The 23,311-nt window shown below is 38.0% G+C and overlaps 1 protein-coding gene across 3 annotated transcripts in view; it reads left to right on the top strand.

The window, feature by feature from the left end:
* carmil3 (capping protein regulator and myosin 1 linker 3) overlaps window positions 1–23,311 on the top strand; it is an 80,513-nt gene that overhangs the window by 37,199 nt on the left and 20,003 nt on the right. For all 3 annotated transcript variants that reach the window (XM_051879291.1, XM_051879283.1, XM_051879300.1), the window contains exons 13-24: window positions 22–131; window positions 2,258–2,335; window positions 2,561–2,637; window positions 7,267–7,371; window positions 10,532–10,601; window positions 13,141–13,222; window positions 13,345–13,441; window positions 16,772–16,826; window positions 17,168–17,340; window positions 19,762–19,830; window positions 20,325–20,418; window positions 22,982–23,080. In XM_051879291.1, the coding sequence (XP_051735251.1) occupies window positions 22–131; window positions 2,258–2,335; window positions 2,561–2,637; window positions 7,267–7,371; window positions 10,532–10,601; window positions 13,141–13,222; window positions 13,345–13,441; window positions 16,772–16,826; window positions 17,168–17,340; window positions 19,762–19,830; window positions 20,325–20,418; window positions 22,982–23,080 (1,109 nt within the window). The remainder of the gene's footprint in view (window positions 1–21; window positions 132–2,257; window positions 2,336–2,560; window positions 2,638–7,266; window positions 7,372–10,531; window positions 10,602–13,140; window positions 13,223–13,344; window positions 13,442–16,771; window positions 16,827–17,167; window positions 17,341–19,761; window positions 19,831–20,324; window positions 20,419–22,981; window positions 23,081–23,311) is intronic.

Raw genomic sequence — 23,311 nt, 5'->3', positions numbered from 1 at the left:
TTTTCTTGTCTTTCTTCCCAGGTGTCACGTCTCTTTCGCAGGCCCTGTGCTCCAGTGATGACTACTCCAACTCTCTTCTTCATCTGGACCTGAGTAAGAACCCGGGGATTCTGTCTGGAGAAGATGCAACGGTTAGAAATGTTTTTATCTCACTTTTACTTCTTGGGCCCTATTTTAACGATCTAAGCGCATGATCTAAAGCGCATGGCGCAGGTGCACTTAGGGCTTGATTCTCGTTTGCTAGTTTAATGACGGAAAAAATTGTTGGCGCGCCAGGCGTATGGTCCAAAATCGTTGTACCTAGTCTCTTAATGAGTCATGGGTGTGTTTTAAGTGTAACATGCAATAAACCAGTCAGAGTCCCATTCCCTTTAAAAGCCAGATGCTTATTACTAACGCACCCTTTAAAAAAAAAAAAAAAAAAAAGTCGTCATTGACTTTAGAGCAGGTTTTTGTTGGTCAATGGCGCAGTCGTTTTCAGTTGCCTCAAAATAGCAACACGCCAACAATGCACCTGAACACGCCTCGTTTTCAGACCAGCATGACCATAGATGCACAGATGGGTGCGAGTACATTTGCTATTTAAACAACGTGGCGCTGGATGTGAAAATTATAACTGCGTTGGGCTGAAACTAACAAAAAAACACTTGCATTGTGCCTGGTGTTGCATTGCGCTGGGTGAATGATAAGGCCCCTAGTGTTCTTAAAGAGGCCATATTATGCCCTTTTACAAAATCGTGATTTTGGTTTTGGGCTCTACTAGAACAGGTTTTCATGCTTTTAAAAAACAAAACAAAAAAATATATATATATTTTTCACATATTTGACATTGTTGCAGCTCCTCTCTTTCCAGTCTGTCAGCAAACGCTCTGGGGTGCGTTTCCCAAAAGCATTGTTTGCCAACTAACATCCCAAGTTACGTTGTTACTAGCATAGTTCAACGATTTGGTGTTTCCTGAAACCATTGTTCAAATGAACATTCGCAAACAGCATTGCAAACTTGTGTGGTTGGAACGACAGGTCTCGAGCTGTGGTTAGAAGCATAGTGTCTTGTTTTTATGACATGTGGACTTAATAAATCATTATCTTGAGCAAAATAAGCAAGCTGACATTAAGTACAATGTGTATCTTTTATTTTGAATATATACATATGTCATTTACATATTTTATTTTGTCAAGAGATTGTAAGCACCATTTTTGAAGAGTGCGCATGTTCGTACGTGCTCGGGTATGTAAGAACGATCCTATGATTGAATCTGGAAATAAAGCAAAATAACTGAAAAACTTGTTCAACGATGCATCGTACTATGGTAGTGAAGCAGCGAGTTATGTCATTGTAAGGGAAACGCACCCCTGTTTAGTTCCTGTCTCTATAAAGCCCTGCCTTACAAAAGGTGCAGTGTGCTCTGATTGGTCGGCTAGATCAGTATGTTGTGATTGGTCAACCACTTGAGCATGTTTAGGAAAAATCAAGCCCCTTTCCATAACCGCTAGATTCACATCGCAACAGCACACTACTAATGCAACTCAACCAGTCCACGCCCCCAGTCCCACCCCCAAGTCATGAACTGCTCTGAGACACGAAGGTTGAGGATCCAAATGCAGTATTTATTCAAAGGGTAATCCACAACCGAAGTCCAAAAACGGGCCAAAGCAATGCAGTAGTGACACATACAAGACTTCGCAATGAGTGATGAGTCCGGGCAGAGAATTATGGGAACTGTAGTTTGTAAGAGAATGACAATAGAATCTGATGTAGAGTGCCCTCTGGTGGCTATCAAGGGCACTCCAGCTGGTGATCGTGACATTACTAAAAAAGCAGGTACATTGGGGCAAATATGTATTCAAATAATTAGCTGTTAGCACTAAACATTTGAACAGATCCAACAACAAATATTTGAAAACGGCATAATTTAAAAGTCGAAAACTTAAAACGAGCTTCAAAGCACAAAACGAGAAGACTTCTGTGCAGGAAATCAGATTAATAGATGATTCATTTTGGGAACCAATTATGTTTTATATTTATATTAAGTATAGCCTGTATTTATTTCAAGAGTGCGTATGTGTCCTCACAAAGAAATCAAAACCAGGATGGAACCTTAATGGAACTAGTGTCTTCACAATGTTTTCCTGGTTTTGATTTCTTTGTGAGGACACACAAAAATACTGAAAATAACTCAGTACACACAGTATACAGAGGCAGGTACACACCACACACACCACTAACAGCCTCAATGCTTCTTCTTCCTCATTGTAGAATCTGTACCTGTTTCTGGCACAGCCGAACTGCCTGGTGCATTTGGACCTGTCAGGCACTGACTGTACCGTAGACTCTGTGAGTTGACAGACCTCATCCTTCTGAATTTGTTATTGCCAAACTGCTTTTTACTCACTATGATTTATGTCATTGCACCCAGGATGCGAGACAACAATTTATCACTGATTTCATATTGATATTTCTGTCACATTTAATGGTCCTAAATTACAGAATTATGCTCATTTTCATCATTCTTTTGCTGCCAATCTCCTTCCCTCTCTTTTTTCCTACATTTCCTCTCAGCTATTTGGAGCTCTGTTGCGGGGCTGCTGTGCCGATCTCTCCTACTTGAACCTGTCCAAAAACTCCTTTTCTCACAGGTGAGCTAAACTGCCTCCCACCTGCTCTCGCATGATAATCTGTCACTTTTTAAACCAATCTCACAGGTGAGCCTCAACCTCGCACATCATCACGAGTCAGTTTGACTCAGTTGAGTTCCTCAGAAAGCACTTTTTACTCCTTCCATGAATTTAACCAAAAGTAGAATCTTGCTGGAAACTAAACCAGTTTAAAGTGCCTGAGGTTTTTACATTAATCAGTATTTTGTCTTGTTTTTCAGTAAAAATATCAAAACAAGGTGTTTACCTGAGAAGCAAAGCTAGGGGTGTGATATATCATGATGTTGGATCGTGAACGATTAAAATGTCTCCCTCAACGTACTCAACATACATTTACATCACGTTAATGCATATGATTTATTCACAATCACAAAAGTTTTTTATTTGCATGCGTTTTAAAGCCTTGCCGGTTAAATGCGTACACCCGAAGCACACTAAAAGCCTGTCAAACAGCATGTAAGTACTAAACTAAGTTGTCTTTCATGTCTTATTGCGCTTAAACTGTCAACTACACACAAGGTTTACATAAACACAGTAGATTATGTCTTGAGCGTACGTGAACAGTTAGGAGAAAACCGAATGCGTGTCTGTATATTAGATCCGTGCATGAGGTCTTAAAGTGACAGCAGCCTAATAATAAACATGCTGCCGCTTGTCAATAATGCTAATCAGACAACAAAAGGCAAAGATAAAATCACTAACTGCTCTTCACTGAATAACCTCATTAGCTTTAATAAGAATCATATGTAATTTATACAGTGAAGTCTATGTAGTGTTTTATTTTTACATTGTTTAATCAATTTCTTACTTGAATACTACTGTTAAATACTCCTATGTGAAAAAATAAATTCATTTATTTCATTTGTATTATATGTGCATCTTTGTTTTTATTTTTAATAACAAAGATAAAATAATGAAATTTTCTTTTTTCTTTTATATTTTGTTACAGACTTGTAAGGTTACATTTCTTAAATGTATCAAAAATATCAAAAATGTCTGAATAATTTTTGGTTAGACTATATAGTCAAACCAAAAATTATTCAGACATTTTTGATATATTTTTACTAGTGGGTGCAGGACACTATAGTTCATTTATGTAAGTGAGGATAGCAAAATAAAGTCAACTGTGACATATTATACCCAAAAAATTCTTCATACAGTGGACTAACAGTAAAATTTATAAAAATTTGGATCCAAAAATTATTCAGACACTTTGACCTGACCATGTTTTGCTTAAGTGTTATCTGACATAAAGATTCATTTTCTGACACAGTTTAACTCTGAGAACTTGACATATTTTATTACCATTTTTTTTTTAAATTATAGTGAATAAACTGAATTAATGAATGAAATGTTCAAGGTTCAAATGTTTTGGTTTGACTGTATATATATCAAATTTAGTTATTTTGCACAATTTTGCTTCTCAAGAAACTATATTCTGTTTTAATGATGATATTTTTTTTTTTTTTTACTGGAAAATAAGACCGTTTTTGTAGTGCAGAACAAGGTTGCTGGTTTGTCAAAGGTGGTTTAACAGGTCAACATCAGGTCTGCTCATACTTTTCCTCATCAAACATCTAGAGCAGCTTGGAGCTGTTAGCAACCATCAATGATCAGCTTGTACCAGCTGGATTTAACTACTGTACCATCAGAAGCTGGTTGTAAGTGGGTTTCCCAGCAGGGAAAAGTGCCTGCAGAAATACATTATGAGTTAAACTGGGACATGAGCGATCAGATAGAGCTGATGGACCTGCGTGGTGCACAGATGGTAATACAGCTACTGTAACAGCATCAGATGACAAAATTATCTCCAAAACTGAGCCAAATCTTTCAGAAACTGATTTGGACAAAGCTCATGAATTAAGTAAATAATGTTTTTTTTTTTAATTCTACCAATAATCTATAATTAGCTTTACGACAGAAGGCAAGTAAACGTGCATGTGCATGCATGTGAGAAGCTGTAGGCTGAGGAGATACAGAAATACAATGATCTGTCTTCCTGCCTGACTCCTTCTGAACCCGAACAGCAATTCCATCTCCCCTCTCGGCACGTTAACGGCATTATGAGAAACTCTGAAAAATGAGGCTAATTTTAGCTGAACTTATTGCTCAGTTTGGAAGATTTCTTCATCCTTTGCACCTCCTGCAAATGTGTTTTTTCTTAATTGGGTTTGAATTTGCAGAGGGATGCGCTTTTGAAGATGATTGGTTGTCTGAAGATTGAAACAACCTCTTTTTTGGTTGTGTTGGGATTGAAATTCTAGCTTACTACTACATACCAAATACAATGTCTTTTATCAATCCAATTTTGTGTGAAAATGTCAGTCAAACATCAAATATTGAGTGGGATACAGTATTGTATACAGCGTTGTATAAAGGGCCGTTCATACAAGGACGATGACTATAAAGTTTTAATAATCATTCTAATTCTATGAGAATAGGGAAGTCAACACCACCGCTATAACAAAAAATGACACAGACGAACAATCTCATTGGAATCATTTTCAGAACAATTTATTCCAGCTGATAAATGATAAAAAAAAAAACATTGGCAGCCAATCAAAATCCACTCCACTTTAAAGAGCTTGAGCATTTAAAGCGGCAGACGACACAACGATTATGATAATCAGAACATTATTGTGCATTGATTGGTGTGAACGCTAATATAGTTATCATTATATTTATTATATTTATTGTTACCATTCAGAGTGTGAATAGGCCTTAATTCTGTTTTCTGGCAAATGTAGTAGGCCGTTGCATATTGTGCTCCGCATGCATACTATATACTGCAGCAATAATAAGAGTAGTATGCTAGTATGCTATCGCAAAGGTGCGTCCCAATTTGCGTACTTATGCACTATTCTATGCTGTTTTATAGTATACATAGTGTTAGTAATGTGTTCACACTGAAAATTCCAGATGGAAAAAGTGCACTTTAAAGTCCCTGTAAAACAATATTAAAATATGTGTTCTGAGTTTGTCACTCCACAGAAAATGTGTTATTAACCACCAAGCCAAATTTGAATGATTAAAAAAGGGGGCGGGCGGGGCCATGCTCTGTGACTCTAGTGCGTCATCGACAGTTATTATAGTGAGGGGCGGGGCCATGCTCGGTGGCTGTAGTGCGTCATCGAGCCACCGTTTTAGCCCCGCCCAAAAAAGTCCTGAACACAGAATTGGTGAAAAACTGTTTAACGGTCGAACTCCACAATTCAGTACTACAGAGTTCACAGTCTTTGTAATGTGTTTCAGCAATACATTTGTAACATTTCGTACAAAATTATGCCCGTCTTGGCGAGTATCCTAGTAAACATAGTCAGTTATGTCTTAAGTGAATGTAAACAGAAAGTAAACGTGTGTGTTACAGTATATTGGATCTGTGCATTAGTCTTAAAGTGACAGCAGCCTAATATTCCTGTTAATCCAACAACATCCAACAACAGACTCACTGCAAAAAAATCAGTCAATGCTCTTGACTGAATAACTTTTGTAACTTTAATAAGGATTAATTTATACATTGAAGACTATCCAGTATTACTTTACATTTGATTTCTTTATTCAATTTCTGCACCTAATCTGTATCTAACTACTGTTAGATCTACCTGAAAAGCACTGTTTATTTAATTGGCATCTTTTCTATTGTTTATTCGTGCTATTGCTTGATTATTTAACCTTATTTTATTACAGACTGTTTACTTGACTTTAATAGTGTTTGAAATGTATATATTTATGTTGATTTTTGAACATTTGCATTGTTCTTGCATTCCATGTAAAAAGTCTGGCGAGTAAACTAAAAAAATTACTAGCCAATGGCGACTCGAGCTTCAGTGTGTCCGTAGAGGGTTGGGCTAACAGACTCCGACATTGAATGACAAAATAACCTTTTAAAATTCATACACTACAAGGTAGAGTACATAAGTACAAGTATAAGTGTATAGTGTGTTATTTGGGACACAACTGTAGCCTCTTTTTCCTAGTGCTAATTTCATCCTCTCACAAACTCCCACTTAAACTCCCACACTTGTGAGTGTGAGCACTCAGAAACGTGCACATCCAAACACAGAACCATTGCACACATGGGCATCTCCATACGAGGAGTGTGGGCGCATGTGTATGAGTAAATCTGGTTACGCTAGTGCCATGTGAAGGCAGCAATGTAAATCTGTTTGAGCTGATAAGACAGAGAGCTCATGAATATTAAATGGGAATGTTCCCTTAACACTCTCTGCTCTTGTTAACACGTTTACACCACATATTCTTCCTTCTCTGTCTCTCTTAAATGATAGTGTCACTGTCAAGCACAGAAATGCTATCATGAACTGTCATGTTTTTAGACCCTCCAGTATCCCTCACTCACTGTCTCTTTCTCATTTTTCCTGTCTAGTTATGTCTCACCCATATTATTTATTTGTCTATTTCAATGTTTTATGCCATAAACTAAGACAGCTTGTTAAAATGTTCAACACGTAATAGAGATACAACGACTCTTTCTGTATTAAGCCAGAGGGAACACTTTTGAGCCTTTTTCTGGCCTCTTGCTCAGGGTTTTGTGAAGCATGGTATGATGTATTATGGATAAAAGTCTCCCCTTCATTTCTGTCACTCTTTTAGGAAAGTGAGAGAGACACTTCCTTCCTTCCGTCAGTTCTTCAGTTCAGCGTTCAGCCTCACTCACATCAGTCTGGCGTCTATGAAGATGCCTCCCGACGTGCTGAGGTGAGCCCGGTCGCCGTTCTGGCTTTTCCTGCTGCGGTTAACACTGGCTTAGCTGATTTAATCTGGTTTAGTTGGTTTCCCAGTCTGACCAACTCACAAGTGCCCTCTCTAAATCCAACAAATCAGATTTTCACATTTTGGGAGACAAGCTAACGATATTAGGCTGGTTTAAGATGTTTTTAGCTGGGTGACTTGCATGGAACAAGATAACCCATGTCAAATTAACCCATATTGTGAGTCATGTTATGTGAGTCATAAGGTATTGTTGGTAACCAAACCGTTTGACCATTGACTTCCATTGTATGAAAAAACAAAACAAAAACACTGAGACATTTCTCAAAATATCTTCTGGGTATAAATGATGACAACCATTAACTATCCCTTTAAACACAAAAATCTTCAGTTATCACTGCAGTTTTCAAGAATACACAGTTTTCATCCCAGCATGTAGGCCTTCACTTTTGTGAATTTTTAAAGGCAGGCATATTTTTTGATGTAATATAGATTTGAATGGCTTGCTGAACAGATCAAATCAACCACATCCCCCGTGTAGTGTACAAGTAAAAAGTGTAGTGTGTACTGTAAGTAATCATTTTTGGAAAACTTGTTCAGCTAAACGGTCCATTAGTGGTAAAAGTACTTTCTTGTTCTGCAGTGCTCACCAATGCTCACAAAATCTGCATTTATTTGATCACTTAGCGCTGAAACCCTATTGTAATCGTTAAAATTTCCAAGGATCCGCATTATCCTCTAAAAGTGATCGGGCAGACCAAACCATAAGTCATAGAGACTTTTCGTCACCAAGGCTCGCCCCGATCGGCCTGATGGGGGCACTACAGCGGTGAAAAGTACGAAATCGCTCATAACTCCTAACCTGTTGGGCATAGACTGAAGTGTCTTATATTATTGGAATCCTTGGCTCAAGATGGACATTTTCCAATATTTTTCACTTTTGTGAACTAGTCCTAGGTTTTTGCCTGATCGGAACCAAACCAGCGCAACAGGATTTTCCAACCCAGTCTCATTAGAAAAACGTACCTGTTTTCGTGAGTCGCAAAATACGTACCAATACGTACATATCGCTGTAGTTTCGATGTGAAAAGTCCACTGAGTGGCGCTAAAAACATGTTCATTTTTTTTGCCAGAACAGATAAACGTGAATATGGTACATTTTTATGACGTTGGTTTTTATACGAATCACCGCAGTTCTGATTTGAAATTTGCACTCCATTGCGTTTTAAAATAACGTACCACCAACACTACACCTAAACCTACCCGATAGTGTTAACAAAAGCAAATGTGACATAAAAAGCATTCGTAATCGTGCCGTTTTAGCTTGTTTAGATCTCTCTTTGAGCTCTCTTACCGTGACTCACCTTTCACGGGATTCGTACCCAGGGCTTCCTCGTCTTAAGTACAACTCCGTGTCAGCTGAGCTACTGAGCAAACTTGTTATGTTAGAAAAGCGAAACATATGGAGCTGGTTAAGCGATGCAAAGTCCAAAATATATTCGTTTATAAATCGTGCACTGTGGTAAATAAGCATTTTGAAGTCGTAACATAATATTGTGCAAGGAGACGTGAAAACTAGTCTTTATTAATCCATAATCTGACCCTGTAATCGCAACTGTGTATGAAAACGATCAAAAGCGCTTGCCGTTTTACTGCCTCTAGCGTTCATTTATGTTGGAAACTGCAGTGATATGTACGCATTGGTGCGTATTTTGGCGACTCGCGAAAACGTTCCCACAGGTACGTCTTTCCTATGAGACCGGGTTGGGATTTTCTGGAGTCTGATTGTGTAAAACTTCTATTCACGGTCCCTAAGGGCTGCCGTTTGAAGTGGGAGGAGCCACGTTTACTAAAATGGCTATAACTCGTGAACAGAATTAGATTTTTTTTCACCAAACTCAGCACACATACGTATGTAAGAGCTCATTCTGTGGTCATGTGAAAAAGGACGACTAGCCACTTGGTGGCACCATAACATAGAATTTTTTTAAAAAAATGGCTATAACTACACAACCCGAAGTCTGATTGACTTGAAAATTGGCGTGCGGTGTCTTTGTCCAAGGTGCCAATACTGCCTTTGAGGACAATCGTGTATCTCGAAAAACGTGGCCAGCGGCGGCGGCACGATTTTTCGCACATGTCCACGACATTCGTACCACATGGTAGAACTCCTCATTCTGAGCAACTTTGCCTTTAGGACCGCCGCTGTCCATTGAATCGTTCGTTAAATATTAGAGATTATTTAAAAAACCAACTAGTCCAAGGTTTATGGCTCAACCTCAATAACTGTTAAAAAGCTTTATAAATCATATATTTCCTATGATAAATTGCCTCTATTGGCTGTAAATGGTCTTTTCCATCTATGATGGAGATGGTTACAGGCTTGCCAATTAAAACGTAATACCTTTTTACGCATGTGCTTAAAGGCCTTAAAGCGCTTGAACCCCGATAATTGCTGCTTGCAGCTATATATATTTTACCATTTTTACTACTACTATTCTTACCCTAAACTTTTGAATGGGATTATAGATAATATATATGACTTTTACTATTAATGGACATCTCAATTCTTTGACAGAGGCTTATAATAAATAATTTGTTGAGTCTGCTATTATTATTACATCAAAAGAAACACAAACTGCAAATCATTTTTCCGTCTGGATGTATTCATTAAAGTGTTAACAGTTCTGAGCGTGAAAAGCCCACTATAAGAACTCTCTGGGGATTTGTTTCTAGTTTTAGAGCTCTGCACCCCTAACTGAGGTCAGAATCAAGATGTTCACGCAGCTGCTATTTTAGGAAAGCCGGAATGTTTTCAAATGAAGCATTTCAAAGAGGGTCATACCTCCTCCCTGCTCACAAACACAAACCGAGCGCAAGACGGGCTGTCACACCCAGCTGAGCACCTGACTTTAGCTCTCGTCTGTCAACACCACCGGCCCACACCAGAGGAGTCGAACTAATCTCTAAGCTCTTTTCCCCTTAATCCTTTAAGACCTGCGTAACGCTTTGACAGTGTCCATATAGACCTTTTCTGATTTGATTTATTATGGAGATCAGCCATGGAAGCACATAATAGAATGCTAAGTCTCTTCAATGAGGCATGTAATGCTGTCAGTAATGACGACGTCCATGTGTTTGTTCACAGGGCTTTGTTCCTTGGGCTTTCATCCAATCCTCACATCACTGACCTACACCTGGACATCAGCAGCTGTGAGGTACCCCATCCCCCACGTTGTGGCCCTAAACCTGGACTGAGCTCTTTAAATGCCTGTCCTCTCTGTTGGCTGTAGATCATTCAGTCTGTGGTCACCTTACTGTGTGTCGGCTACTGAATTAGTCACACAGAAAGTGTTTACAGGTTTTGTTTCAGAATGCAATGTGTGTTTATCTCTGCATTGCCTTATTTTGCCTTCATGCAGTTCTTTTATTCATTCTCAGAAATCAAATCATAAACTATTTTAACATTTCCGCAAATCTCAGTACTGTGGATTTGAAAATAATTAACATGTTATGTATAGAACTAGAGGAGACCGGGGCTAGTTGTCACACTATATCGGTATATTTTGTATGTTGGCTTCAGGTCAGAGATTTTATATTTCATTCAGTTTAGTAATTACAATTTTTGGTGGCCAAATCAATTGTTTAATGTTTTTTTAGGGGTGTGATTTTCATGTCAATGATTCTATTCGATTCCACACGATACATTGCATCCTTAATTTTCAATATTACTGCAGATGGCTACATTTTCGTCAATGAATACAAGCAGTCAGATATATGAACTCCCTTTTTATTTTATCTGCTCCAAGAAAGTACACTTCCTGAATCTAGTAAACATCAAACAAAACTTACGTCTGAACACAACAGACGACAGGAGCATTTAGAGCTAATAAACACTAGTAGATACTAAAAGTGCATGAAACTGTCAAGTACTGTACTTAAGTTACAATAATGCTCAAACACATGCTCGCTCACAATGAATAACAACAGAGAAACTTCAGTAGGCAGTGTTGCCAAGTTTGCGGTTTTCCCAGTAGGCACTGTTGCCGCAGGTTGTTTTACATGTCCGCAGGTTGAAGCGACTTCAATAACGTGATATTTAGCCCCTGGAATGAGAATTTTACCGGGGGAACCCCACCAAAAAACATGGATTTTACCCCATGGGACGTGATTTTTACCGGGGAAACGCAATTGGGCTAGTTTTGGGCTGGTTTTGAGAAGCAATTGGATGGGCTTTGTTGTAAAAAACCTGGCAATGCTGTCAGTAGGCTATAATCGATTATGGTCTATTACTGTCGATGCAGAATCATCCACGTCCACATTGCGATGCATTGTAGAAACGATTAACTTCAACACCCCCAATTTTTTTTTTTTTTTTTTTTTTTTTTTACGTTTGCTGATACATAAATTGTTTTACAGTTTAAATTTTGCTTAAAGGGCTATATGCTGTTTAATGACAGGTTCAGTTCTGACAACTTACCCCTTATAGGCCCTGTTTAAACCTGGTATTAAGATGCGTTTTGGTCGATCGGATTACAAGTGGACGACGCTGGACGACGCACAGGTGTAAACGGGGTCTAAAACGTTTTGAGCTTGTCCACTTTTGAACACTTCCAGAGGTAATCGAAAACAAACTCGACCGGATTGCTTTCGTAGTCTAAATGCTCATGTGGCCGAATGTGTTCAAACAGCCACAAAAGACCACCTACTCTCCGCCTACTGACTTAAAGTGTAAACATTATGGGAAGCGCTCTAGCCAGACGGGATTTAAACTTTGTTGGCTGAAGACCCAAGTTTTGTTTGAAGATGAAAAATGTACCAATTCCTGATTTCTAACACACACTCACCGCCGGTCTTGCGACTGTCAGCAGAAACGAAAGCTGATGATCTCTGTATGTTTTTCGTTGTCTCCTTTCACGTTCATAAGATCTGAAAAAACCCATACATTTACCCTCCCGTAGACCCTGCCCTCATAGAAATCAGGACAGAAGTTGTTGAAAGTGGACAAAACAGATTAAAACACCAGGTATAAATGGGAATGTGTCTCCCTCGTCTACTTGTGATCCAATTGAACAAAACGCATCTTAATACCAGGTGCAAACAGGGCCTTAGTGTCATATCTAAAAAAGTCAACCTGCATAAAAATGGTGTAACAACCGTTTGGTAACTTTTTCAGTTGCCGGTATGGCTTGAATGGCTATGAAATTAAACATTTCTTGATATAACTATTGTAAAGTTCTGGCAGTTTTGTAAAAGTAAGAAATAATAAATTATAAATATCCTTAAATTAGTCCAAAACTGCTGCTCTATCCAGTATGCACTGTAAATGTGTGGAGCTATTCTAATGGATGAGTCATTCCGGATCTCCTTCATTTTTGACGTAGATGATTGGACTATTTTAGAATAGCAAAACAATACTTTATGTTTCTTCACAGAAACTGACTTACAAAAAAAAAGGTGTAAAAGGAGTAAAAGGTGACAACTAGCCCTGGTTTCAAAATAACAAATGGAAAGCCCGTAAATGTATTTATTTGGCAGACTGTGTGTTAATGTATTATTTTTCAACACTTGAAATTGATCCTATGACCTTGGTGTTGGTAGTACCATGCTCTTTCAGTTGAGCTATTGGAAATATTTAAGTTCATACTAGTATAAATTATACATGTTTGAGCCTTTGAGTGTTCTCTCTCTCTATCTACCCTGTGTGTCCGTCTTTCCCTATCTCTTTTTCATTCTCTCCGTTTGTCTGCCTCTCAGCTCAGGTCTGCTGGAGCGGGAATAATACAGGACCTTTTCCCCAGAGTCTCCTGCATCAGCACACTGGACATCTCAGACAACGGTGAGACGTCTAACAGCATAAATGAAAGGAAGCTTTTGTCTGCTCCCACTGACCTTCAGCCCATCTCTTTCCCCTCAGTTGCGTTTGCTTCAGTCTCTGTTGACTCTGCCTGTTCATTTCAGGGCTGGATGCTGATCTCCTCTGTGTCATTCCTGCCTTCTCCAGACACCCGTCCCTCAAACACCTGCTGCTGGGCAAGAACTTTAACATCAAGGGCAGGTACTTATTCCCGGACTGAGAGAGACACACATCATAGAGCAAACAGAGACATATGTATACATTTTTTTGTGTGGCAGATGCAATGTATCAAAAAGAGTATGAGCATTTTTACTAGCTGCCTGTAGCAGTTTGAAGATAAGCGCCTGAAGGGTCAATACAGCTTTAGCTCTATCAGCAACATCTGTGGCATACTGTCGATTGCCAAAAAACTGAAAATGTTGTACCCTTACAATGGAAGCCTTGCAGGCAAGTGGGAAATGTGAAACTCATATTTTTGTCAAAGCTCTTACATGAATCCTACAGTAAAAAATGTTATTTGAGCTGTCTAAATGGTCTAAATTGTCAGGTTTGAAAAGGAGTGAGTTCTCTAGGCTGGTGAAAATATGTTTTTAACAATATAAACCTTTCAAGACAGACCTACAATGAGCTCTCAGGATATTAATGGATGGTAAATGTTTCTGTTGAAGCTATCAGTCAGCGTAGTTACAACATCATTTAAAAAAAAATCTGATTTGATAGACAAATTCCAGGTGATAAACTACACTACCTGTAACCCCGGGAAGAGAGATCTACCAATCAGAGAGTTGCAGCAAGCAAATCATCTCAGCAGGGACCACCCACTACCATGAAGCAATGCATATGATGTAACTGAGTCTGTCTCGCTACACACGCTCAAGCTTCTTATATTTAGCACAGTGGTTGCTGTAGAAAGCGCACAATGCAGGAGAATATGGTTATACTTTATTTTACTGTATGTGTACTTACCCAAGAAAGTACTGGTAATAAAAGGTAACTACATGGGTTAAGGTTAGGTTTAGAGATAGGTTATTATCTAGTTATAACCCAGTTATTGTAATTGCTATACTGTAAAATAAAGTGTCTTTAATAAATCCAAATCCAACAGGGAACACTCAGGAGATTACCGGGAATCAGCATATAAAACAACCACATAAACCAACAACGACACGGAACAATGAACAGAGGAAACTAAGGGTTTAAATATTGTGATAATATTTCACAATATTACTGTTTTTACTACATTTTTGATTAAATAAATTCAGCTTTGGTGAGCATAAGAGACTTCTTACAAAAACATTAACAAATAAAACCTCCAGATGGTCTTTTTTACTCTGAACATGGTCATAAAATGCATCACTAATTAATTAAACAGGTGTTACCTAGTCACTCTGCAGGAACTACTAGTGATCTGGATGATTATTTTGAAGTGAAAACTAGGGCTGGGACAATAAATCGAGATTTTCCGAATCGCGATTCTCTATCGAATTGATTCTGAGATTAGTTTTTAACAGCAGATGGCGCTCTAGGCTAGTTTGTAACCGCACACTCAAATGCTCATGAAGAAGAGCGTTCGTGCGTTCGGCTGAGTCTGAGAAAATACTTGCACCTCAGAATGCTCTTATGATGCGAGATTAATGTAAACAACCCACTGCAATTCGATTTGTAATTCGCTTCAACCTTTTTGAACTTTATGAATATTTTAGTAAAGGTTCAAGTGGTGTGTGTGAGGAATTTAAGGAGTGTTTCTACGGGTGTTTCTAAAGCATGCAGTGCCATCTGCTGTTAAAAACTAAGCTCAGAATCGGTTCGAGAGAGAATCACGATGCATTTGGAAAATCTCAGAATCGATCCAGAATCATTTCTCGATTCGCGATTCAACAATTTATTGTTCCACTTGTTTTCACTTTAAAATAATGGTCCAGATCATTAGTAGTTCTTAAAGAGTGGCTTGGTAACACTTGATTAATTTATTAGTGATGCATTTTATGACCATGTTCAGAGTAAAAAAGACAATTGCTTACATCTCAGACACGTTAGTGCTGTGATTAGTAATTAATTGTGAATTCTTTATAATTTATCAGTTAGTAATTAGTTCTTAATGAAGCTAATCTCATTCATTAATTATTAATTGCCCAAAAAGCAACTATCTCAGTCCTAAATTTGATATTACTTACTGATGTACTCATTTGTCCTGCGTTACTTCCTGCATAGTTATTAATGACTAACCATTAGTCTAAAGTGTTAAAGGCACAATATGTAATTTTTCACCACTAGAGGTCGCTTACTCAAAACAAAGGCGTAGCTTGATGACGCCTTGATTTCGCAGAATCATGGGAGGTGTTGTCTTCACGTCTACAGCTGGTGGAAAAAATAATCCGACAGGACTCGGGCAGAAATCATATTCATGGATGAGCTAATGTATTAAAGATTTATTAACGTTATTGTAGTATGAAGCAGGGCGTGGCTGAATGCCGTTGGAGTGGAACGAGGAGCGATTGCTAATGATTGCTAATGCTACTCTGTGCGTTTGCTCGGCAGCTACTATGAGACACTTGTCGCACACTGCAGTAAGCTAGATCAATATTAGTCATGGTAAAACATGGTACTCGCGGTAAATCAAGAAAACAAGATTTAAACAATAAAACTGTGTTGAGCTATATAACATGATTAGTTTTCTGTCGATGAATGTATCCAAACAGTTGCTCACCTGTCTAATAAAACACATAATATATTAAAGCATATTTGGTGTTTCAATGGTTTCTACAACATAAAACCGGAAATCGAGGGTAACGCGGGTATGATGTCATTGATAGGCGACACACGGACACAGTCCATGTCCTGGTTAAAATTGCTTATTTCTCTGAATTAAAACATTCTTACACAAGTATACAAGTCAACAAAATATATAACACTGCTCTAGTGGTTTTTGGATATTTTAATCCAAAAATCTTACATATTGTGCCTTTAACAATATTTTTGGTAACACTTTATTTTAAGGTGACATAGTTACATGTTACTAACCCTCAACCAAACCCTAACTGTAACTCTTTAGTAAGTACATGTAGTTAATTACTATAACTCAATACTTATTTGAGTAAGTACAATGTAACTACATCACCTTAAAATAAAGTATAACCATTTGTTTATATATAACCAGTGTGTATTGCTTCACAGTATTCCTCATAAAATTAAGTGTATTACTGCAAGCGTTTGTTTTCACAGATTGAAGGATTATTCAAAATGATGTTCAGTGATAATCAACAGCATGACCTACAGTAGATACTGATAGAGCTTAAGTACAGTACACAGATTCACAGATATAACAGATATCCACCCTGAGACAGGCAGATGAGGTAAGCAGGGTAGAAAAGTCTGTGAAACCGTCTGCAATCACAAACCGAATGCGAGCACACAGTAGGAGGCTCTCAGGGAGGAACTGGGAGAGAGGTGTGTGAAGTGTCATTAATCTTGGGGTTGATGGAGTTTATGTGTGTGTATGTATTAAAGTCCTGCTGTTTCATGTGTTTGCAGGGTTCTGGATGAGGTTCTGCAGAAACTAGTGCATCTCGTGCAGGAGGAAGAGTGTGTGAGTGTTTCACAAGCACACACACACACACATACACATGGACATTACTCTTTGTTTCCTGTACGCACCTTTTTGCTTTCAAACACACGCGGAGTACAAAAGCTTTCTAACGGTCTGCTGTGTGTATTACAGCACTAGTGATTCATCCATCCTTCCTTCACTCTCTCTCCTTCTTTCTTTCTAATCTCTCTCCTTGAGGGCACGTAGCCCTCTCACTGCAGATATCGCCTTGCTTGATCAATTATTAAGCACTGTTTTTACAGATCACAGACATTGCAAGCTCACATACACATACACACATACAGTACACTCTCTCTCTGGTTGCTCTTCCTTCTTGACAGGCCCTGCAGAGCTTGTCTCTGGCCGACTCCAGGCTGCGTTCGAGGGGCACGGTGCTCGTGAACGCTCTCGGCAGCAACGCCTGCCTGAAGAAGGTGGATTTGAGTGGGAACGGACTTGATGACACAGGAGCAAGGATGCTCAGTAAAGCCCTGCAGATCAACACCACGCTCAGGTAGTCTGTCATAGGGAGAACAGAATTACAGTACTGCAAATTATTTGAGATGCATACATATACTGTCTCAGCTGCACAAAAATATACATTACAGTCAGGGCTTGACATTAACTTTTTTGCTCACTGGTCACTGTGGCTAGTGGTTTTCCAAAGTTATTAGCCACTCAGCATTTTCACTGGCAACAATTTTTGACATTGACACCATGGGGAAAAACTGCCATATAGATATTTTTAATATTATCTCATAATTTGGCAGCAGGTTTATTAGGCTGCTGTCACTTTAAGACCTGACGCACTGATCCATTATATTGTTACACATGCGTTTTCTTTCTCAAATGTTTACGTTCACTTAAATCATGACTGACTGTGTTTACGTGAATACCAACCTGGTCTCATTAGAAAAACGTACCTCTGGCAACGTTTTTGTGAGTCGCAAAATACGTATCAATACGTACACATCACTGCAGTTTCAATGTGAAATGTCCACTGAGTAGTGCTAAAAGCGTGTTCATTTTTTTTTTTTTTTTTTTTTGCCGGAACAGATAAATGTGACTATGGTACGTTTTTATTACATTGGTTTTATATCTATATTTTGTACGTTTGTCTGGTGAGAGGCGCTAAAACTGTAATGCTCCATTACGTTTTAAAATAACGTACCACCAACACTACACCTAAACCTACCCTATAGTTTTAACAAAAGCAAATGTGAAATAAAAAGCATCCATAATCATGCCGTTTTAGCTAGTTTTGATCTCTCATCTTTGAGCTCTTTTACCGTGACTCATTTTTCCATATTACAATTCCATATCAGCTGAGCTACCGAGCAACCTTGTTATGTCAGAACAGCGAAACATATGGAGCTGGTTAAGTGATGCAAAGTCCAAAATACATTTGTTTACAAATCGTGCACTTTGGTAAAAAGTGTTTTGAAGTAGGAGACGTGAAAACAAGTCTTTATTAATCCATAATCTGACCCTGTAATCGTAACTGTGTATGAAAACAATTAAAAGCCCTTGCCGTTTTACTGCCTCTGGTGTACGTATTTTTGCGACTCGTGAAAACGTTCCCACAGGTACGTCATTCCATGAGACCAGGTTGGTGAATTCTCTTCAAGAACGGCATTTTGACATTATTTTGTGTGTATTTGACTGTTTAAGTGCAATAAGCAGCAAAAAAGAACTCAATTTGGTACTGAGAGGCAGCTTTATGTGTGCTCACTTTGGGTGTGATTACCCATCAAAAAATCTATATTTTTGACAACACTGCATTGCACTTAGTTTATTATTTCAGATGGCTTTTTAAAAGACTACAATTGAAAAATGTATATATTATTTATAATATTTAACTAAATGGCAAGCCCTGACGATAGTAATAACTGGACTGAGAGGCCAAATATTAATTTTAGTTTAGGTGTCAAGGACTAGATCTTCAAATGATGCATCGTTTTCAATAGAAATCTTTGCAGATTTCAGCAAAATTATGATTGCACATAATTTATGGTGTTCTACATCTTCTGCCTGTTGTGTTTTTTCCCCTTTATTAAATGTTTTGGTTAATTTGTTAATGGGTCATTTTAAAAAATATGGTGACAAACGTGTGCCTTGAACATCAGTCTATTAAATATAAAACAGTTTGACACATATTTTTAGTTTAGGGTCCAATTCTCACTAACTAGTTTCTTATAATCATGCATATTACCTAGGATATTAGTACTTATAAAGCACATATTAATGCCTTATTCTGCATGACCATATTCTACATCCCTTAATTCTACCAATAGCTAAACTTAATTACCTTACTAACTATTAATAAGCAGTAATTAGGAGTTTATTGAGGCAAGTCGTAGTTAATGGTTGGTAGTGAGAACTGGACTCTAATCTAAAGTGTAACCAAACTTTTTGAATTGCCTAAAAAAAAAAGTTTACATTTTTGTTTGTTAATTATTTATTTGAATATTTATTTATGCATTTACAGTGCTGACACATTTATTTTTGCTCATTTTGTTTTCTCGGGGTTTAGCAGTAGTGCAATGTAGAACTAGTGTGCTAGAAAGCAGAACAAAATAGGCAATTAATAATGATTTTAAAAAAATAACTAAAAAACAAAAGTCATACAGTATATGTAATAATGCCTATATGTTAATAAATACTTACCATCAGCTTTTATGGGAGAAAACTGAACTGAATCCAAAATTTCGTCAAGTTAGAAAATGAAAAATTTTGACAATGACCCTAATTCTTTTCTCTGTTTATCACATTTGACCATATTTAAAACAGAACTCAGCTTATTTTTTCATCAAAATCAGTGCAGGAAATGTACAAAAAGCATGCAGATTCCATTCGGGTGTGCTCATTAATAATAAATAATGCATAATGGTTTAGTTCTGTAATAAGACTGTCATGGTTTGTTTCTTTCTTGTAGAAGTGTGACGTGGGATCGGAATAACACAAGTGCGACGGGTTTCCAAGATGTGGCTCGAGCCTTAGAACAGTATGACACACACACACACACACTCTCGCATTCGTATCATGCAGACTCACCCATGTGAGAACTGACTCACTCATCCCTCTGCGAGCTTACTCACAGCATGCTGTTACTGGGAAAAAATAAGAAGTTCAGTCCATGCCTACATGAATCTGTTTGTGATTGCACAGTCTTTCATCACCTCTCCGACCTGCCTGTGATGCACAATTAGAGCATTGTTCTGGAAACACCTCTGTTCCCTGGAGATCTACACAACTATTATTTAATGTAGAAACTTTTTTAGCAGACTTGAACTTGTATTCAGAGGACTAATCATTGTGAGAAGGTTGTTCTCAGTACAGAATGCTTTGAGAACTGTTGAAAGAAACATAGTACTCTGTAAAAAGTTATAAAGAAAGCAACTTGTTTCTTTAGACACATTTTCTATCTTGCTGGAGCTTATTCATCTCTTGTGTTGCCATGTTTGGGGAAAACTTGAATCATTCCTGCTCTCTCCTCAGTAACTTCACTCTGCAGTACATGCCCATCCCACTCAGTGATGTCACACAGGCGTACCGTAGCGCCCCTGACAGGACAGAACAGGCACTAACCAAGGTAAGAGTGATGATTTTTTTTATTTTAAAGAAGCTATGGCAACACTTTAGTTGGGGACCAATTCTCACTATTAATTAGTTGCTTATTAGCATGCATATTACTAGGATGTTGGCTGTTTATTAGTATTTATAAAGCACATATTAATGCCTTATTCTGCATGATTATATTCTACATCCCTTAATCCTACCAATAGACTGTATAAAACAATAGTGTGCATGACGTCACCCGTAAGTTTTTGAAGAGCATTTTTGAAGCCCAAAGTGGGCAGAGCCGGCCGTCGCCATCTTGGCAGTGCGTCACTCCCGGATAACCAAAAATGGGCAAAGAGGCGGAATGTGGGTGGAGCTGAGGTGCATGGTTGCTAAAACCACGCCCGCCTAGCGCGACGTGACCAATTTAGCTCATGCTAAAAAGCTAATGCTATATGCTACTGATAGCATATAACATTAGCTCCTGTCTATTCTTGAGTAATTACAGGCCTATTTCCTACACATATTTTGAGGACATGTCAACAATTAAAACAAATTCTTCCAATATAGTCTGTGTTAGTAAATGTTAGTAAACGCTATTTATGAAATGCAGGTGTCACATTATATGACAACGTTTCAGACTGTTTTATACAGTCTGTGGATTCAGCCTACAGCTAATCACTGTCAGAATCTGGAGTGTAGTAAAGTTTTTTTTTTTTTTAATTATAAATAATAAATAAATTATTTTAAATTAATTAATTAATAAAATATTAAAATTTCACTCACTGGAAAAAATGGAGCCCAGACTTCTTGGACGGTCTGTTAGTACAATTAACCACACAGCGTCATAATTGTATGAAATAATCCCGAAAAAAAAAACACAAACATGGCAGAGATGCCAAGTTCAGCGGCTGGAATTAGCTGAGGTGATGTGACGGCTAACAGACAGCAGACGAACGACCGCAGCGGCAATCCACCTGTCACTCAAGTGACCACGCCCTTAATTATGCAGAACTTTATAGCGTAATATAATTTAAACGGATGAGTTATAAAAAAATTACACCTTCTCACAGTTGTCATGAACGGCAAAATTAGCTATATAGACCAAAACCACTTCTTGTACCAGGTTGTAAACTTTTTTTCTGCTGTAAATTCGGGCATTTTAACATAGGAGGTCTACGGGATTGAATCCCTTTTTGGAGCCTGTCTCTAGTGGTCAGTCGATGAATTGCAGTTTAAGTCACTTCTGTGTTGGATTCAAGAGAGAGACCAGAAGGTTGCTGCTTGATCCTACCCAATACCTAAACTTAACTAGTAGTCGACCGATATTGGTTTTTTGATAGCCGATGCCGATATCTTAGAGAGCAGGGTGGCAGATGCCAGAAATAAAGCCGATATAGATACTTCATATTTATTTGAATTAATATTTAATAAATTAGAAATAAATAATTTGAAAATGAATTTAAAAAAAAAATTCTTAATTAAACAGGCTTTCTTTGGATGGCAACTTAATGATTCTGTAATCGTTTTTCACAAATAAAGAAATTGTTTAAAAAAATATGAATAAAAAGGAAGTAAACACTGTAACCAAGAGGGCACTCAGTTATCTGGTAAGTCTGTGCTTACTGGGAATCATATTTTTTCAGAATAAAAGTCCTGCTTTCAGTACATTGGCCAAACAGAAAAACTTATCGGCCAATGCCGATATTTAGAAAATGCCAAATATCAGCCGATAAATGGCCTTGGCGATATATATCGGTCGACTACTAAACGTAACCACTACAACAACTACCTTACTAACTATTAATAAGCAGTAAATTAGGAGTTTATTGAGTTAATATGTTCCCCAAACTAAAGTGTGACCTAAGTGGTATACAAGTTTTTGATTCCAGGTATAATACTAGTCAAGATTTTTTTGCACAAAACAGCCATAATTTATTTCAACATTACCCTTTACCCTTAGAAATAATAATAAACAGGCTTTTTTGCTTCTATACCTTGAAGACATGTGTTATGTAAAGACACAGTACTGATCTCTTGCTGTTTCGTTACGTAACCCAGTTTTCCAGCTCTACTTGATTCTGATTGGTCAATCAGGGCATTTAGCAGCCAAATGTTTTGCATAATGAGTAAATTCAGACTAATGGTTAATCATTATGGGTTTTTCCATAAGATGTTCTTTTTTATTTATATATTTGATCCCCACAGTCATGAATATTTGGTTACATTCTTGAATTTCATAGTAGATGGTACTAATTTCTTTTTTATTAAAAATAAAAACTGTGTTTCCATGATATGACTTCTTTAAAAATCCATAACTCTGTGTGTCCGGCTGTTTTGAGATTAACAGTCCCATGGTGGTGAAATGTTTATGCACGTTTAATGAGCCCGGAGATGTAAAACTTCTACAAGGTCGGCGCTGAGAGAGGGACACCGCAGACAATACGTTTATCTTTCATTAATTCGCAGCATAATTACAATCATTTCCACATGACTGCATGGCTTATCTGAGCATCAGCGCTCTTTTATTTGTCATTAATGAGTATTCTCTCTCTCCCTCGCTCTGTCTGTCTGTCTTCCCGTGTCGCTCTCAGATCCAGCGGGCTCTGTTAAGGAATAACCAGACTCAGCGTTTCTCTCAGAAACAGGCTCTTCGGTTGCATCAGGGGCTGGTCACCAGTACTGCAGAACAGGTACAGACCACTTCCTGAGCACCGCCTCATGTTCACGTGCCTCATGGTCTCTCTTACTCTTCACAACTGCAGATCCGCCACTTCTAGTATGTGATCATGTTGATAATGGTGGTGATGAGGTCTCTGGGTCAGAGTTTGGGTCAGTTCAATTTCAGTTCTGCCAGTTCAGAACAATTGAGTTTAATTGGTGGCTAAATTGCAAGTTTTATTTCAATGCATTTCCTGTAATAT

The sequence above is a fragment of the Ctenopharyngodon idella genome, chromosome 2, assembly GCF_019924925.1.
Source record: "Ctenopharyngodon idella isolate HZGC_01 chromosome 2, HZGC01, whole genome shotgun sequence".
Taxonomy (NCBI): domain Eukaryota; kingdom Metazoa; phylum Chordata; class Actinopteri; order Cypriniformes; family Xenocyprididae; genus Ctenopharyngodon; species Ctenopharyngodon idella.
Note: the sequence above shows the minus strand (reverse complement) of the source record. Positions and strands in the feature narration are given on the sequence as shown.